The sequence below is a fragment of the Mchenga conophoros genome, linkage group LG2 (assembly GCF_057382185.1).
Source record: "Mchenga conophoros isolate Kocher_MC1m ecotype Shallow Benthic linkage group LG2, M_conophoros_male_GT1.1, whole genome shotgun sequence".
In the NCBI taxonomy this organism is placed as follows: domain Eukaryota; kingdom Metazoa; phylum Chordata; class Actinopteri; order Cichliformes; family Cichlidae; genus Mchenga; species Mchenga conophoros.
Genome location: NC_140527.1, coordinates 28124884 through 28143349, shown reverse-complemented (window position 1 = coordinate 28143349; position 18466 = coordinate 28124884). Strand labels below are relative to the sequence as shown.

Genomic DNA, 18466 nt, shown 5'->3' with positions numbered 1-18466 from the left:
GCAGGCTCTATATCACAAACCAAAAAACTGACCCCTTTGTTTGAAATTCAATACTGCATATGTTACAAAGGTGGAATAGTGTGAGCATTGTAATGTGTGCATTAAATGATGGGCTTAGTGTACTTAGTAGTTTACCCTGAGCACTGTCCTTATTTAAATAGAGGAAAGCAGTACATCAATATGACCTCAATAACAAAACTCAGACTATTATTTACATTAAACGCATGATTACACTTTACGGCAGGGCAGCCGTACCTGCACAGGTGTACCTGTCAAACGATTAGTGTTGTTATTACCCCTCAGAATCCCAGCCGACAGACAAAAAACAATGGTCCTTGTTTATGCCCATGCACTCTGTATAAACTGCATGTTTCGACAAGCATATAAACGTACGGCCATTGTGCTGTGGTAAATGTTTCACAGGACACGAGTGGAAAAAACGAGGAAGTAGCCTACCGCTGTCACATTACGGCAGGATGGCGCTCCGGGCAGCTGGAGGTCGTTTATGGCAGTTTCAGAAGAGCTGTCTGAAGGTAAAATGCGTTATTATCTGGCTAAAGGGCTAACAGTGCACACCTATCACCACTATTGTCCCGTAAACTTTGGCAGGCTGCAGATGTTTAGACGTAAAAACAGTTTAGACTTCCGTTTTTAGGGAAGCGACGGAACCGAATTGTGAAGTTGGTTAATGGTGTAAGTGGCTCGAGTTTATATTGACGAGCTAAGGATATGGGCTAACAAGCTACGAGAGCTAAATCGATATTTTTAAAACCAGTGCTTCCTTTCACCTCTCACACGTCTACGGGCTGAAGCACATACTCACCACGGAGCGTCGCTGTTCGCACTCAGCTCAACTACAGCCACTTCTATTCATGGCGACAAAGTCAACTCCTAAATCAAAGTTTGTTCTCTTTTCTCTTGTAGGTTACCAGCTTTCAAACACTAGGAACTGTCAAATACAAAAGAAGCTGTCCCGTTGAAGTGAGCCATCTGGATCATTTGGTGCTTACAGTGAAAAGTGTGCCAGATACCATCAGTTTTTACAGCTCAGTTCTTGGCATGGAGGTGGTCACTTTTAAGGTATGCACAGTAAAAACCCATTGCTTTTATTATTAATGCTGTTGGGCATGTTTCTATTAAATACGCTTGTTTATTATAATGACAAATAATTGCATTGCAGTAGAAAAAGTGAACTGCCATGGTTTTTAAAAAAAATGTCCACTAGGTGGCATGCTTTGATTGTGAGTCTTGAGCCTGGAGTCTTCTGTACACCCACTCACATCTTATCTGCATTTTCAAGGGAAACCGCAAGGCTCTGAGCTTTGGGCAGCAGAAGTTTAACCTTCACCAGCGGGGGCAGGAGTTTGAACCAAAAGCTAAGCATCCAACCTCCGGCTCTGCAGACTTGTGCCTCATAACCAAAACCCCTCTAGCTGAAGTAGCTGCTCATCTTAAGGTAGTTCACACAATTCCTTAAGTGGTTTTGATTTTACAGGTCACATTATGTAACCATTTTGAGGAAAGGAAGTTAGGAAAAAAATCAGGGCTTGTTAAAATGGTCTGTGTCCTTTTCTCCTCTTGCAGGCTTGTGGAGTCAAGATTGAAGAGGGTCCCGTGGAGAGGACGGGGGCTGTGGGGACCATCATCTCACTGTACTTTAGAGATCCTGACCAAAATCTTATTGAAGTGTCAAACTATAACCAGTCAACAGCAAAGGACTCTTCTTGATACTTCTTTGGCCTTGGTTACTGACATGTCAAACAACTCACCAGCCCACCAAACTCATTCTAGTCTGGTATACAACGCAAAATTATTGCTTTTACTATAATTGTATTTAGTTTAAGCTGTTATTTTAGAGTCTGTTATGAGTCATTAGGACAGGGTGTGGGTGTTCAGCTCTGCTTAAGTTTCTGTTTTAGTTGTGTTTGGACAAGGCAGTGCAGGCACAGTTTAGTAGAAAAAGTGAAGAATACTACCAGAGGATGTTTATCCACAAGTTTTAAATGGGCGCTTGTGACGGTTTTTATATAACTCTGTCTGTGACATTGCTTTGCAGAGGAAAATAAAAGGTTATGAAGTGCACCAAAGGCTCTGTTGGATTTCTGCTTTTTTTTTTTTTTTTTTTTTTTAAATAAAATGTTTGGAAACAAGAAAAATATCTGCTCCTTCTGTTACCATTTCTTGTGTTGTTTTTGTCACTATGAGTTCTTAAGCCATTTATTAATGCAGCACTACAGTTGCATTACTCAGCAATGCAGTGTTTAGCTTTACATTAGTTTAAGAGTGAAAAATAAAATCCTGGGATTTAAGTTATTTACATGCAAGAGTAGTACTAAAACCATTTTATAAGTGTGCTGTGGTAGAGGCTGTGAGATCGCAGTAAATCGATAGTTACGGCACACTAACATAAGGCATCTAATCAGATTATTTTGTTGGAGAAAAATTACAAAAAGGTCTGATGTAGACATTATGTAGTCAGTGTTGATTTATCGAAGAACCAAAACACTGAAATGGCCAAAACATTTGAAAAACCCTACCTAAAAAAGCGCTGTATGAACTAAAGTACTGTGGCACTTTCACGTTGCATCTGCAGCTGCTTGGCCACGGAAATCCACGCCATGAAGCTCCCGGAGTGCCGTGTTTGTGCTGATGTTTTGGAGCTCTTCTGGCAGCTTATATTGAATTGCTAAAATTACTGCTGTATATGTGAACTGTATATAACATAATATTGAAGCCCTTTCATGAACAGGTAAGCCCTTTCTCTAGCTTTTCAATCCCACAGTGAGACCATTTTTTGGCTCACATATGTTATATAACAATAAAGAATATGTTATATTCTTTATTGTTGCTTCAGACATACACAATGTCCCATTTAAACATGGCATATGAGCTACAGTTATGGCCAAGAGTTTTGGCAGAGGCACAAAGTACATCATGCACTTTGCCTCTTTAGCTTTTGTTTAGATTATTATTATTTTTTTTTTTTTACACGTTTCTATGATTTAGTGAAGAACAATCACAAGGACGTTATAAGTTAAAAAAAAAAAACTTTATTAACAAATAAATACAAATTCAGTTCTGGTAGTGGTGCCACAGCTATTATCATCTTTTATATTCTCATTTTTCCCCATTCAAAGCATTTAAACGTGTGATTTCTTTTCATGTTTGTAACAAGACACTACAGATGACACTACAGTTGCTGCAACCCAAAACTGCACACCAGTAATTCACGCTTAGAGTTCATGGAGTAGTAAATATACAAGGGCTGTGTTACATTTCAGTTTTACAGGGAAGTTTGCCTTTAGTTATAGTAATTCACCTTGTTCCTGAAAATCTTCTTGACTAGTGACGTTTGCTTTTATTGTCTTCCACTGATTTTTAAACCTTTAGCATGAATGCTCATTGTTCTAGTTTTTTTGTTTTGTTGTCAAGGAAAAGGCCCACTGATGACACAGATAACCCACTTGTAAACACCCCCTCTGCTACCTGACAACAGAAGCAGTATCGATGAGCGTGGGGAGGGTTGATGTTGCATCACCGTTATATTGTCTGTTTTGATGTGGGTGTAAAAAGTATAATAGCTAAACCTGTGGTATTCGTGCTTATTGTGTTTGAGTTCTCGGACTTGTTGATCAGTGTGTCTCAATACAAAAGAATTCATGTTGCATCATATTAAGGGTTTTCCTCATCGTAGATGATATTTTTAGCTGTAATCCTTTTCATGATGAAACAGTGTAGTGTATATGGAATTATAATGAATGATGTGTGATACAATGGAGCCTATCCCAGCTGTCATAGTGCGAGAGGTGGGGTACACCCTGGACAGGTTGCCAGTCTGTCGCAGGGCTCCTTCCTTCTATCATTTCCTTATTATTGTTATTGCTCATGTCAGTAATATTGTCTTTATAAGCGCAAGGACCAGGTATGAGGAAAAAAAACTATATTTCCCAGCACTATTTCGTGTTTTATAACATCTTTTTATGATATTTATTCCATATGATAACCCCCTCAAACACACAAATTCTCTATTAATATTTGTGTGTAGTTTTTTTAACTTTGTCTGTCTTTTATCCACTTCACCAGCTAGACTGGATTGTAGTTATATAAGAATGATGCATCAACAAACTTTTTTTTTTCAGTTGCGAAAGGCCAGCACAGCAGTTAAGAATGTAACAAAGTCTATATCTGTTAATCCAAAAGTCTTTCCTATCTCACTAATAGTTCTTTTTTTTTTTTTTTGGCAATTATTTGTTTGCATCAGCACATTTTATGACCTGTACTTCAACCGATAGTGTTAGTTAAAGTACACAAGCATATTTGTTTTTATAATCAAATCAGATACTAAAACATGCATTTGGCTTTTAAATTATCTAATGGGTGCGATTAATTTATTGACAAACCAGTTAGGCTCTACTTTATTGCATTACTAGCTGGCGGACTCTTTAAGCACCTCTGGGATATGTAACACCAGAACATGTCAGACAATGCTTTTTTGCGTTTTTTGTAATTTTATTTAGACGAAAACACACAAACAGAAATACTGAAATTGTCTTCTTTGAATAACAATAGAAACAGATATATAGATTAAAACCAACAAACTTTTACACTGTTTAGCAATCCATTGATCGGAAATGCACAAAGCATTGTTAACTCTTAATACATTCTATATACAGCAGCAATACAGGAAAGCATTCGTTAGATAGAACCCACTTATGTTCCCTTTGTAATGAAACTTATTATCTCAAAATATTGATTTCTTCATGAATCAAGATAATATTAACATACATCTATATTACAAATATTAAAAATAGTGACATGGGTCAAAATGTATTTTGCTATATTTGAGCTCTGCAATATGCAAAATGTAGATTTTTCTTTCATATTTTGATTTAAATATATTTATGTGCAAGAATATTTGTGTTGTTGCTATGCTTCTGTGTTACTATAAAACAAACGTATCCAGCAGTTCACATTATCAGCTCCAACGAGTGTTAGCAAACTCTCAACTTTTTTTTTTTTTTCAGTTGTGAAAGGCCAACACAGCAGTTAGGAATGTAAGTCTTTATCTGCCAATCTCAAAGTCTTTCCCACCTCACTAATAGTTCTTTTTGTTGGCAATTATTTGCTTGCATCAGCACATTTTTGGACACATGTTTAGACCTCACATTAATAGCTACTAAAGGGAAAAAATAGCTACTAAAGGGAACAAAATAGAAGAGCATTATCCAGCCTTCATCTTATAAAGCAAAAATGTTAAAAATTCTGTTGCGTACCCACAGTTAAAGAAAAATTTACATAAATAAAACACAGTTGTCTGTTATGAAACTGTTTATCAGCGATATAAGACCCTATTGAACCGAAAAACAGAACAGACATTGTGTTTTAATGTTATTATTATAACTGAAATCAAAATGCTCTTCTTTCTGCTATACAGCAGACCACATCTGCCCATAACACTATTTATTACTTCAGTTCCTTAAATTATTGCTTTTGAGCCCTTGATGATAGAGGGACATTTTTTTTGGAATTATTGTCATTTTTAAATGGTTCATCAAATATGTTTCTTAAAGATTGTGTATTAAGGTTAAAAGTTACATTTATGTCATACCTGGATTGGTTCCTTTCAAATCCATTGCACTGGGGTACAGAGGGAAAATGACAAAAACTGTGTCTTTATCAAATACTTATTAAAGACATACCTTTTATGATCAGATAATACACCATAGTTTTCCAGTTTTACACAGTTATATAGTTAAATGTTTCCATGTGAAATAAGACACTTAATGAACTGACAACCTGTACAGGTATCCCTTCTTGCCCTATGATAGATAGGTGGGACCCCCCCCTCCCCCCCAACACAACCCTGAACTGGATAAGTGAAAGAGAATGGATGAATAAATGAATAAGAGGTTGAATAAGAGACAAAGGTTTATGAGATCGGGGAAACCACTGAAATTGCACCAAATGTTATTCATTAACAAGCCAAACACAGACACATTTGTCTATTCCAGTTCACTGTGTAAGACTGAAGTGGACACATCACACACATAAGCTCAAGGAGCAGGAACGAGGAAACCAGCACAGCATTTCCCAGCACCATTTTGCATTTTATCATATCTTTATGTTTGCACTCCAAATAAACACACTTGAAAGACAAAACCAGCTATCAACTTTTTCTTTCACTCTGTAGATGTTCTGATGGTTTCATTTGAAGTATATGTGCATATTTCTTCTTATAATCAAATCAGATACTACAACATGTATTTGAACTATCTAATGGGTGTGATTCATTTATTGACAAACCAGCAAGGCTCTACTTTATTGCATCATTAGCTAGCTGACTCTTTAAGCACCTCTGGGATATGTAACACAGAACATGTCAGACAATGCCTTTTTGCATTTTTTGTAATTTTATTTATTTAGATGAAAACACACAAATAGAAATACTGAAATTGTCTTCTTTGAATGACAATAGAAGCAGACATATAGATTAAAAGCAACAATCTTTTACCCCGTTTAGGAATCCATTGTTTGGAAAAGCACAACTCTTAATGCATTGTATATACAGCAGCAATACTGGAAAGCATTCAATATATAGAATCCACCTAATGTTCCCTTTGTAATGCAACTTCTTATCTCAAAATACTGATTTTTTTCATGAACCGAGATAATAACAATATATGTCTATATTACAATATTAAAATTGTCAGATGGCTCAACATGTAGATTTTTTCATATTTTGATTTGAATATTTTTATGTGCAAGAATATTTGTGTTGCTGTTAGGCTACTGTGTAACTCCAACAAAACCAAAGTCTATTGCAGTTGTGAGAGAAGGTTCCTGCAGTCCCTGAGCTGGTCCAGGTCCTCCACCACTTCAATCAGCCGCTCGACCTTCTCTGAGGGAAGCACCACCTCTGCGTTGCTCCTGAACTTCTTCCTCAGGCTGTCGTTGGACAGTGGATTGCGCCAGTGACCGTAGAAGGTGTTGCAGCGTCCCTTCACAGTGTCGCCCCCAACCAGGGTTAGCTGGACTTCACCGTACATGCGGTTGAAATTAGCGGGGTTGTCATTGGGATGCTCCAGGCGAACACGGCTCAGCAGAGCGTGCAGGTCAGGGCGGTTTATGGCAGCGGGGGTGAAGGACTGCACAGTCACTTCTCCATCCAGGAGAGCAGTGCAAGCATTGAACTGGAAGGAGTGGCGTGCCTCGTGCTCAGACTCTGGAAAAGGTCTGTTTATGTACTTCGATTTGGGGACTCTGAGCAGGATGTCCTCCACCTGAGCTGGGGAGACAGTGCCAGGGCCAACTCCAACGAGAATCTTATGGACTGAGGCTGCAGCATCTGCCACCCAGTGCATCCCCAGATGAGCAGGGAAGCGTTTGAAGCCTATGTCCTGTTCCTCCAGCAGGAACATATGGCTGTCATTACCGGGCGATTGTAAAGGCTGTGGTACATAATCTTCATAAAAAGCACTGAAGCCGGCTACCCCTGCAACAGCATCTAGGACCAAAGGACTTGCCTCTAAGCCTCTGGAGGCCAGCAGAGCTGCTTCTAGGCCCAAACGGGAGGCATTGCCAATGTGGAGGGGTTTGGACTGAGTGGCAGCATTAGCCATTGGGGCTCCTGCTAGAGAAGCAGCTATAGCCAATGCATGACTGCTCTGGATGGGGTCCAGAGATAAGAGGCGTGCACACGCAGCAGCACTTCCCATGGTGCCTACCACACTAGGAGGGTGGAACCTGTTGGGAAATTCATCAGAAAGAAACAGAAACGTTGGTTAGATGTTTTTAAATTTTAAATGGGTGCTACATATCGTAATGGTCATAATAGAGCTCCTGTGTGAAAGCTTGTTTTTCCAAACAGCCTCTCACTTGTGTAACTCAGCTCATTTCATGAGTGGTAAGAGGTTTTTAGTGATTTTAGTCATCAACAAGCACATAATGTGGTGACACATTTGAGGGTGTAAGCACATGGCAAAAAGAGTCCTCTGTCATATTCTGCTCCACATGGCTAAGCAGTGCTAAAACTACACACAGAGTCTCAGCTGTCCCCGCATGAGCATGAAAAGACGCCTTTTAGAGCTTGTTGACACAATTCATAGAGCGTGCATTACACCTCCGCAGCCTGCTTGGAAATTGCAGGGTAGAGATCAGCAGAGCCAGAGTCATTTATGCAGAATCGTCAATGAGAAACTAACCTAATATCAATGATGCAATCAGTTAAGGGTAGCATACTGTAATGTAGCTATAGAGCTCTAAAGCACTCACCTCTTGGGGATATTGTGGGCCTCATTAGAGAACCTCAGTAGTCGGCCTTGAATCTCAATGCCAACATTGAAAGCCAGTAAGAAGTCCAGGCCACTGGGCTTATTGTTAGCTGGCATCATGTCACTGAGAGCTAACACAGCAGGAAGGACAGCTCCGGAGGGGTGAGTGGCAGGGTGCCACGTATCATCAAAGTCCATGGAGTGAGTCTGAACCAAAAAGATTTTAATGATCAAATGATAGGACATCAAAGCCCAGCACAGCATTAGTTTAATGTTAAAATTAATTAGATGGCTACTGATACATTTCCTGAGCTGATGGCAAAAACAGGTGCTTGCTGTTAGAGATATGACCCAGTACCAAGCATCGTGTTTGTGCTTAAATGATGTAATTTAGCTCTCTACACCCAAATTATTATTTTTAGTGCGCATACTCTTCCTGGCTAAACTCAGTCACAGGCGGTTTTTCATTAGAAAATCCTCTCACTTTACAATCTTTTACTGTCTGAGACTAACACAGGCTATAGAAATGAGCTTGGCACCCTGATGGCATCTTTAAAAAGCAATGTTTGCAGATGTCCTGATGTAATGATGGAAATTTTTGGGATTTTCCACCAAGTCCTGCTTTTGTTTACCGTCCAGGATTGGACCAAAAACTGAGCTCACACACAGGCAACTTTTTAGGAGTGGTACGGGTTTCTGTGCACGTGAAATTGTCTGGTGCATGCTGACACATCTGTTCCACTTATTCATACTCACCGCCACTCCGTTGACAAAAGCTGCCAGTATCGGGGAGAGTCTGATGCCCCTGTGTCCATACACAGAGCTGCTGTCACCAGGAGCGTACATGTTCTGAGGGGAAGCGACGGAGACAGGTAAGCACAATGCAACATTTGACACTCTCAGTGTACACAGTCACACACACAAACACACACAAACTAAACGTTTAAAAGCTTTAAATAACGATGGGACCTCAACAGGTTTCTTTGTAAGTTATATGACAAACACCTAAACTAAAAAAATCATCAGAAAGAAAATAAAAAATAATAAAATAAAAGGTGAGGCTTCTGCTTTCACCTGTCTCACTGCCTTATATGGGAGGAAACATTAATAAGAAACCTTTATTTTTAATCCCTTTCCCCAACTCACCTGGCAGTGCTGGAGGGCCAGTTCAAACACATCTGTTGTGCTTCCGATCAGCCCAACTCCAATGCTGTCCAGCACCATTCTTTTACTGCGGTGCAGCACTACAGGGGATAGATGCTGGGGCTTAGTTTCACTGATAAACTTCCCAAAACTGGCTGTGACTGTGTCCTCGGGCGCTGGCTGCTTCAAGACTGCAGAGAGGAATGAATGAATGAAAGAAGAATGCAATGGGGGAAAAAAAAAACACGGTCTGGATTAAGCAAAAGGAAAATGTGAAACAGAGAAATATGTTTCCTGGTGAACTGACAGAATGAAACACAACAAAGGTTTTACCTTCCACTGCAGATTTATGAATTGCTCTGGCAGCCCACACAGGTCTAATGGCTTTCTACAGGACAAAGAGCGCAGAATATTATTAGCAAAACCCATGCTGAAATTAACACGCATTGTACTTTCTTTTTAAAACATCTCAGATCTATTACACGCTCTAGAGACAGTTATTTTCTACTCTGGCTTTGTTAAAGTCTCAGTGGACATCGGCATTACTGCAATGAGTAGAACTCAGCCCGTGTGACTTTTTTTTTGAGCTGTTGTGCTGACACGATGCTGCTGTAACAGGTGTAAGACAGCATGACTAACCTGCTGAAAATTTACCAAGAGCTCATTTAAGTATCACTCTGCTGTCTACTCAGAGAAACAACTACTCACTGCAAAAATATGACATTAGGATTTATGTTTTTCTTATTTACTAGACTGAATTAAGTCTGCCAGACAATTTTAAATTAAGACTTAACTTAATTAAATTAAGTTGATTGGACTTATGACTATAATGTTTTCTACTAAAAATAGTAATACAAAAATAACTTTTAACTTTTACCTTTACAGTTGAAATCATGGTTCCAGTCTGGTGTTTCTGTCAAGTTGACTGTCCTTCTTTCTCTTTCTTCTCAATGCAGCAGTTTTACCAGCAGCACTTTGTCAGGGATGCTGATGCTTCTAAGTGTGAGACGATACCTGCCTTATATAGTCTAATCTTATACCTGACTCAAAGGAACAGGGAAGGGCATATCCATAACAAAGACTTATCATTAAAAAAAGGAATTTCCACTGTGGGCAACGTCTTCAACGTCACCATCGTCACAGCAGGAGGAGGAGGAAAGGTTTACTTTACTGTCACAGTGCAAAGGTGATGTCACATCTAAGGGCTTTGGGACAGGGGAAATTACAGCAACTCCTCCTACATGTAGCAAAGCCTTATTTATGTCAAACTGTCATTCCTGCTTCAGAAGAGTTTGCCTGTTCATCTTTCTAAGATTCTCTGCCAGGTATGACTTTATTTTCACTTTCTTTATTACTTTATTATTTAGAGGAGCATGTAACCCAGCTACAACTTAAAAAGCTGTACTGATTAAGATGACGTTTTTACATGAGCTAAATAGCTTTACTTGGTTAAGAATATGTAACCATTTAAAGTTAAATATGAGCAAAATCACACTATCTAATTGATCTAACAGATCCATGTTTTCTGTTAAATATTCAGTAAATGTTTTTCATTAGATATGAATAAAATTCCCCGTTAGTGCTCAGTGACAATTTTCCAGTTACTGGAGCAGGAAAGTTAAATACGAGTTCTCTGTGTGTCTCTGCTGCCTTTAGGAGAGCTTGTAATGACAGTCCCTCAGCCTTAAATGTTTAGTGAGTTACATATTGTTTTAGCCTAACTATAGTTAATTAACAAGATGTAAGTGAAGTTGTGTGATTCAGTATGCTTTGTAGTGTATTTTTGGAATATTTCTAATCATTATAATTTACTTTTCTTTCTATTTTTATAAATTATAAATGTGAAAATGACTCACTATTAATAATTATTTAGAATTTTTATTCATTTATGTGTTTTTCCACAATGTTTAAGTTGTTTTAACACTACATTACATTAGCCAGATAAAAAGAAGATTAAGACAGATTCTGAAATGTATTTTGAATGATTTGCATTGTTTGCCTCATTTGCTTCGTTGCACATCTGTAGATTGACAGCAAAAATATCATGGCAACACTAGAAGGGTTTCCTGCCAGTTTCTATGGGGAACCAGGAGTACTGGGCATGCTAGCCAATGGGATCAGTGCATTCCTTGTACTTCTGCAGAATTTCAATACAGCCCACACTGGCAAAGAAGCATATGGGGTGGAGAACATACTTGCAGGTACATATTTTTGACAATCAGCTATAATAATGTAAAAAAGAAAAAAGGAAGAGTTAGCTAAGTCATTTTTATTTTATTTAACAGGTGTTCATCTCATCCTGATTGGAGGTATATGCCAACTTATTGCCGGGCTACTTTCCTTTAGAAAATACGATCACCTGAGTGGCACTGCCTTTATTGGCTATGCTGCTCTTTGGGCTAGTTATGGGGCGACCCGAATCTACTCTGGTGTCTCTGACAATCAAACAACAAATCAGACAAGCAATTTATCTCTGTCCACTGACCTCATGACCAACATATCTCTGAATGGCTCCGCAGAGATACCAGGTGGCTATTTCTTCCTGTCCATAAAAGAGTCAGCCATTGCGGGTCTGATCCCCTACATTTTACTGTCCTTTCTCCTGGCATTTTGCTCTGCCACAGTCAACTACATCATGCCTTTTGTTTTTGGGGCCATCACTGCCACTTTAATCTTTGAAGCAGTGGGTATAGTAGCAAGCTCCTGGGCTCTCATAGTATCCGGGGTCCTGGAGTTGCTCATTTTGATCTTTGCCATCTACGGTTCAGCTGTACTGCTCCTCAAAGGTTTGACCCAACGTCTAGCCCTCAAAGGCTTTGGGACCCCCCTCTTTAATGTTCTTCTCTTAGGAATCGGAAACTCAGCAAGTGCACAGAGCATTGGCCAAGAGAAGAAGAAAAACACCAAATATGCTGAACCCATGGCGTTGGGTTTCTTCTGTGACTCTGTAGCTCCTTTCATCTTTGCTTTCTACAGCTTCGGGTACATGAAGTCATTTGGTTTAGGAGCTGCCTGGGTCTCAATCATCTCATTCGCCCAATTGTTCTCTAGCTACTATGCCCATCTGCGCCAAGACTGCTACCACACTACAAAGTTTGGATTTCATGCCACATATTGGCTGATTAAGGCTTGGAGTGAGTTTGTGGCGTCTACTCTGATCGGAAATAAGAGCGAAGTAGGCTCTGCTAGAGAAGCAATGGTGGGAAACTGGTTCTTTGTGGTGGCAGGCTTGATTCTGTGTGTGGGAAGTCTGAATATGGACATCCTAGAACTGATCCACAACATGCTTTTTGTCCTAGTCACAGTTTCAACAGTACCCCAGATTCCACTTGAGGGTTACTACATCTTCTTTGGTGTAGCTTGTGCTCTGTTTACCGCAGTCTCCATCTATGGCACCTTTGCACGTCTCATCAACAGTATAGCAGAAAAGTTACTAATCCCTGTAGGGAAGCAGCCTGTCTCCACTGCAAATATGAAGAAGGCTTTGAAGTGGGGCAAGTCCCAACAAGTAGGCAGCGAGATGGTGCCCCACACTGACCAGACCTCCGATGTTCTGTTTTACTTTTTAAATGGGGTCGCAGCTCTGTCAGCTATTCATTCTAAGTTGTCCAGTATGAATCCCACGTTCCTTCATCTGACCATCCCTTGGGTCCTGATCTCTGGAGCGATCATCCAGGCTTACGTCAGCAGGTTGCAAGTCACAGGTGGTGGTCGGTTTGGGTCAGTCATCTCGTCCATCTATGTGGGAGTATGGGCGACATGGACCTGGTTTCGATTCGCAGGTATGCCAGTACAAACACTAGTGTGGACATTTCTCTTTCTGATTTAGAAAAGATTCTTAACCCAAGTTTTTTTTTTTTCTAGGTACCCTGCTTCAGCTCTCCACAGGGGCAGCTTATGCTTTCACAGCAGGAGCCATTGCCCTCCTGGTCATTAATGGTTTCCTCATGTTGATTGGTAAGATTAAAATTCCCTGTTAGTCTCAATAGAAGATTTGTTGATTGGATTATTTGTTTCAAGAAGGATTTTTTTACGTGTCTGTGTGTGTTAGCTGCCTATAAGAACCTGGTTTTGCTGCTTCTGACGACTGTGATGGAAGTTGCTCTTGTCTGTTTCCTGCTCTCCACCCTCCAGCGACTGCCATATAGGCTGGAAAGTAAGTATTGATAAAGCCTCATTTTTAAACATAGGATTCACTTTTGATTAAAAATGATATAAAATGTTATAGAGACTCTCAAGCTGATTATTTCTAAAACTGGCTTTTCTTTTTTCTTTTTTCTTTTTTACAGTTGCTATGCTTGCACTGGTGGCAATAATTTGTGTATATGGCATTCTGGCAACACTGGTGAGCGGCATCTTCTCAGAGAGACTCATACCTATGGGTCCTCCCTTACTAAAGGTAAGCAGAGATGAAACTGACTTTGTGCTCCTTCTCAAAGTCAGTTTTTTTAAACATGCCCTTTCCACTGTGTCCTGTCTTAGGAGGTAAAGAAGCAGGAAACATCGCCAGAGCTGCCATGTCCGATAGCCAGCTCACGACTAACCAGCGGTCTCTTGAAGATCGCTGGAATTCTGGAGGAAGGAGGAGTATGCGGCATTCCGACAGACACCGTGTACGCCTTAGCTGCATCCTGCAAAAATCCTCAGGCCATTGAAAAAATATACAATATTAAAGTAAGAGTCATTAAAAGATTGGCAAATTAATTCAATATTCACGTGTCTGTGATGTATAAAGCTTATTAATCTGCAATCTATAACCTGTTCCAGGACAGACCAGCCGAGAAGCCCATATGTGTTTGCATTTCTAGCGTGGAACAGCTGGTGGCAGCCAAGCCTCCTTTCAGTCCTCTGCTCTGGGAGTTTATGAGGAATGTGTATCCCGGAGGCATCAGCTGCATTGTCAAGAAAGGAGACTGGCTGTTCCAACTCGGTAAACTTTGTAGTGCAGCGTAAATATGGTGTTACTGGAATCTGTGTCATTTATCAGCACTCACCTCAGCTCAATCTGTCTGTGTAGGAGTGGGACCAGCTTATGACCGTGTTGGGACTCGGGACAGCATCATGATTCGTGTCCCTGACCACACAGTTACCGGCCACTTGTGTAATATTACTGGACCGCTTGCTATCACCTCAGCCAATCCAAGTGGAGAGGCAGACAGCACCCACCACAGCATGGTCATTGAGTAAGAGCTTGCAAACAGCTTACAAAGTAGTAGACTGATCTAACCTGTGACAGTATGTGTAACCCCTTTACAGCAAATGTTTCTGTAGAAAAGTGAAAAATTATTTATTTTATGATGTGGAGTATTAGTAATAGATTATTGCTAACCGCTCATTTACCCTCCCTTTTCTGGCACAGTCGACTCGGACACAAGATCCAAGGAGTTCTCTGTGATGGAGACTCTAATGAAGTTGTTGCTTCCACTGTGGTTAACTGCTTGAAGATTGATGAAGGTGAACACAAAAGAAGTCACATAAAATTCAAATTTGGGTGTTTTATGAAGCACCATCTAACTTATCTCACTCTTTCTGCAGGCACCATCACCATTGTGAGAGAAGGCTGTGTCCCTGCAGTTAAAGTTTTCCAGATCTTTGAGCGAATAAAAAGCACAATGTTGTGATTGTTACGATTCTTTTCTTTAAGGGAGCACATGCTTGAATGGTTGCCTTCAGGATCAGCAGCTTTATCTGTCATTCTGTCTCTTTCTTTTCAATACTCTCAATGCTCTTATTCAAGCTTTTTTTTATTGTAATTGTGGATGTATGGGTATATGTTACAATAAAAACTCCATCTGTACCATCTATTAGCTGTAGTAGGAACTTTATCTTGAAATTGTATGCGGATGAAGAATCTGCTGTGATACTACAGCTTCATGAAGATAACATGTCTCGGATGTGCCTCTATAAAAATTATTTATATGCTAACTACAGTTATAGTAACACACATATATGTAAAATTGTTGTTTGCCTAATAATTTTAAACCTGTATATATGTATTTAAACTATATTCTTTTCTTGGGTATGTATATGTATTTAAGTTCTTTATGTTTAATTAATTATGCTGAAATAAATAAATACATAAACTGATGTTGTCTTCATGCTGTTGTTAATATTCCATAGTCATATATTATTATATATATATTTAAAGCATTTTGACCTGTTTTTATTATTCAGCATTAAGAGAAAACAAACAGATTTTTAGAAAGATCCTTTACTGAAGCAGAGACTGAACCGATATGCACCAAGTTTTACTTCTCGATACAGAAATAGTCATGAATATAAATGAACACTTTGCAAAAGTCTTGAGCCACCCTCATTTCCTTATATTTTGCTTCCAATGAGCAAGGCTTTCCGGCCACTGTCTTTAAAGCGGTCCTAAGTGACCAGTTTTTAGTTCTCCAGGCTGTCTGAAGGTCTTCCAATGTTTTTCTTTGGACATTAGCTGCCTTTTCACTCATTTTCAGTTCAGCTCTTGTACCTGACTATGTTCAAAGGAATTACTTTTTGTCTGTGAATGAATCACTCCAGCATTTAAAAAGTCATCTAACTGGATGAACCAGTGTTGCCTCTACACATAACAGACAACTTTCCAAAGAATCCATTCTACTTTGGGCAGTTTGTTGCTAGAGTAGCAGTTGGAAATTAGTTGGAAAAACATATCATTTGCCCTCTTTTTTTTTCAGTTAAATGCTATGAAAAATGCTAATGATAACATAGCCTAGAAGGCAGGAAATTGTATCTTATGTGTCAATAAAGTGATTTCTAAAGAGCTATTAGTAGAAAACTACAACAGATGAGCAACATCTGAAAGTTACATCCTTAAAAAATAAGAAAGAAAATCCAGCAATGACCTGACACAGGACCTGAGATATAGATCTGGCCCTGCAGTGGATCTATCTAACGTTGACTGAAGCCTCATCAGTAATGGTACAATGGTGTCATTTGAAAGGAGGCTGAAAAGAAACCGTTCAAGCGTTCAACAAGCTGACAGTTTTCCAAAAACATGTCAAGACAGCTTGTGTAAAACATTTGGGCACTTGTCTATAGAATATACATTATTATGTTCATTGCTTCAAGCAAGCTGTCACTTTTTGCTTTCTCTTGATCAAAAACATGAATTGTGCAGCTATGGTAGTGTGTGCAAAAGCCTCATTTTCTTATCTCTTTATATTTTGCTTCCAAAGAGAGAAAATTTATTGTCATTTTTTAAATTGCTCTTGAGCAATATTTTTCTTTTGAAGGTCTTTCAAAGTTTGTCTTTGTACATTGTCTGGTTTTTCCGAGGTTAGAGGTTAGGAGGCTTTTGTACTTGACCATATACAGAGGAATATTTTCTTTTATTCGTTAAGCCACTTAACACTGACCTGTGAATCATACGTCATCATGCAGTCTTATTGGAAGATTGTCTTTCAGGAAATAATTTTTTAAAAAGGGAAGGAGGAGAATATGGAAAGAGGAGAGAGCTACAACATTGAATGTCTAAAGTCACCTGTTAAACACAATGGAGGCCGTATCATGATGGTTGTCAGTTGGAGATCTTTGTCAGTGATCCACAACACACTGCAGTAAAAACATACCTGAACAGAACACAGACCACATAACTATTAGTCATAGACTGGCCTCCCCAGTGCCCAGACCTCAACATTATTGAAGAAGTGTGGGATCATCTTGACAGAGAAGGGACAAAAAGACTGCCAACATCCAGAGAAGAGCTTTGAATGTCCTTCAAGAAGCCCAGAGAACTATTCCTGAAGACAACATGAAGATAGCAAGAAACAAGAGAGCCTGCCTGAGTGAGTTCAGGCTTTGCTGAACAATAAAGATGTTCAAAGCAAATATTGACTTTCAAGCTTGTTAGAATTTTACAAATTCTATTTTTGGCTTACATACTACATTTCCATTTATTTTTCAATAAATTGCTGCACCTGCTGCTTATTTTTCAGAAAAAATAAAAATAAATGAAGGCTAGTTCATGACACAGTAGTACAAACATAAACATGTTTAAAATTGAAACCGTCCGACTGGGGTCTGGAATGTGGGGCCTCCCTGCTGCTGTGGCGTCAGGGCGGTCTGCTTTTTTCCACCCCAGGGAAGAGGGTAACACTACCTGGGTCTGGGTGCAGTTTCCCCCTCCAGGGGCAAGGGTACCTAGACCTGGGGTATAGAGTACGCTTGGGGAGTGTGATTCTGTGTACAGTGTCTGTTTATCTCTGTCTCCACGTTGGGTGAGTGTTGAGTAATTGCATATGAGAGCATGAGGGTGGGAATGGATGTTTGTATCTGTATGTGCCTGTTTTTCTGTGTCTATATGTCATGTCAGGTATCAGACGCCACCTCTCTAGGGACATCTCAGGCCCTCCTGGCTTCTGCTCCGCGGCTGCTGAGTGACCCCTCATTCTGGGACTCTCCTCAGCTCTTTCCGGGACAGTGGCACGGCTGCCCCTCCGTTGGTCTTCCTTGGTCTCTTGTGCTCTGAGGGTCTCTGGATGTCTGGAGCCTGGATCTCCTCCATACCTGCTTCATGCCCTGGAGGATGGGGCTATGGCCCCCCACACCCTCTAGCAGATCATTACATGAAGGAACCTTTTAAATACAAGCGCGTTCATGCTCACAGGTGTACACACGAGTGCTCACAGACACAAACTACACTCTTTTTGGCTCCTACCTCAAAGCACGCTGTGCGCTGTTGATCCTGTGCTGCACAATAATGTTTAATATTTAGTATTTACTGTTATATTCACATAGATCATCGCGATGATGTTGTTTATTATATTGCTCTTTTTTTCCTGCTTGTTTTCTCTTTTTTCTTTTTCAACAGGTGATCCAGGTGATTGATATATGTATTTTTTGTCTGTAAAAAAAAAAAAGGTATACTATCCACACAAACATAATATAATATAATTATGTATAAAATTATATATTATAATAATATAATTGTATACAATGTAAGGCCAGAAAAGACAAATTCATTAAACCAACCTTAATGACAGGTTGGAAACGCAACACTGTCCAAATAAAGGGTCAATATCTTTGTTAAAGATGCAAAGAAAATA

General features: G+C 39.6%; 3 protein-coding genes across 3 annotated transcripts; 2 read left to right on the top strand and 1 right to left on the bottom strand.

Annotated features, from left to right (window-relative positions):
- Positions 1–184: 184 nt before the first annotated feature.
- On the top strand, positions 185–2087 carry glod5 (glyoxalase domain containing 5). The gene is made up of 4 exons (XM_085291914.1): positions 185–533; positions 925–1080; positions 1301–1456; positions 1585–2087. Exons 1-4 carry the CDS (start codon positions 477–479, stop codon positions 1726–1728), a joined length of 513 nt encoding a protein of 170 aa, XP_085148040.1. The 5' UTR covers positions 185–476; the 3' UTR covers positions 1729–2087.
- Positions 2088–6405: 4318 nt separating this feature from the next.
- irg1l (immunoresponsive gene 1, like) lies at positions 6406–10760 on the bottom strand. The gene is made up of 6 exons (XM_085291877.1): positions 10291–10760; positions 9747–9801; positions 9417–9604; positions 9027–9119; positions 8272–8477; positions 6406–7743 (listed from the first exon to the last, which is right to left on the bottom strand). The coding sequence occupies exons 1-6, from the start codon at positions 10306–10308 to the stop codon at positions 6816–6818; spliced, it is 1488 nt and encodes a 495-aa protein (XP_085148003.1). The 5' UTR covers positions 10309–10760; the 3' UTR covers positions 6406–6815.
- On the top strand, positions 10520–15470 carry LOC146582133 (uncharacterized). Its single transcript, XM_085291864.1, has 11 exons — positions 10520–10738; positions 11440–11614; positions 11699–13195; positions 13278–13370; positions 13465–13569; positions 13703–13812; positions 13896–14087; positions 14181–14343; positions 14431–14596; positions 14773–14867; positions 14949–15470. Exons 2-11 carry the CDS (start codon positions 11458–11460, stop codon positions 15032–15034), a joined length of 2664 nt encoding a protein of 887 aa, XP_085147990.1. The 5' UTR covers positions 10520–10738; positions 11440–11457; the 3' UTR covers positions 15035–15470.
- Positions 15471–18466: the final 2996 nt, after the last annotated feature.

Bases quoted from the DNA above. Each gene is read 5' to 3' on its own strand.
- LOC146582133 (XM_085291864.1), top strand. From the start codon at position 11,458: ATGGCAACACTAGAAGGGTTTCCTGCCAGTTTCTATGGGGAACCAGGA. The intron at 13,371-13,464 runs GTAAGATTAAAA...TGTGTGTGTTAG, and splicing joins TGGTTTCCTCATGTTGATTG to CTGCCTATAAGAACCTGGTT. The intron at 13,813-13,895 runs GTAAGCAGAGAT...GTCCTGTCTTAG, and splicing joins TGGGTCCTCCCTTACTAAAG to GAGGTAAAGAAGCAGGAAAC.
- glod5 (XM_085291914.1), top strand. From the start codon at position 477: ATGGCGCTCCGGGCAGCTGGAGGTCGTTTATGGCAGTTTCAGAAGAGC. The intron at 534-924 runs GTAAAATGCGTT...TTTCTCTTGTAG, and splicing joins TTCAGAAGAGCTGTCTGAAG to GTTACCAGCTTTCAAACACT. The intron at 1,457-1,584 runs GTAGTTCACACA...CTCCTCTTGCAG, and splicing joins AAGTAGCTGCTCATCTTAAG to GCTTGTGGAGTCAAGATTGA.
- irg1l (XM_085291877.1), bottom strand. The intron at 9,605-9,746 runs GTAAAACCTTTG...TCCTCTCTGCAG, and splicing joins TCATAAATCTGCAGTGGAAG to TCTTGAAGCAGCCAGCGCCC. The intron at 8,478-9,026 runs GTGAGTATGAAT...TTTTTGGTTCAG, and splicing joins CTTTTGTCAACGGAGTGGCG to ACTCACTCCATGGACTTTGA.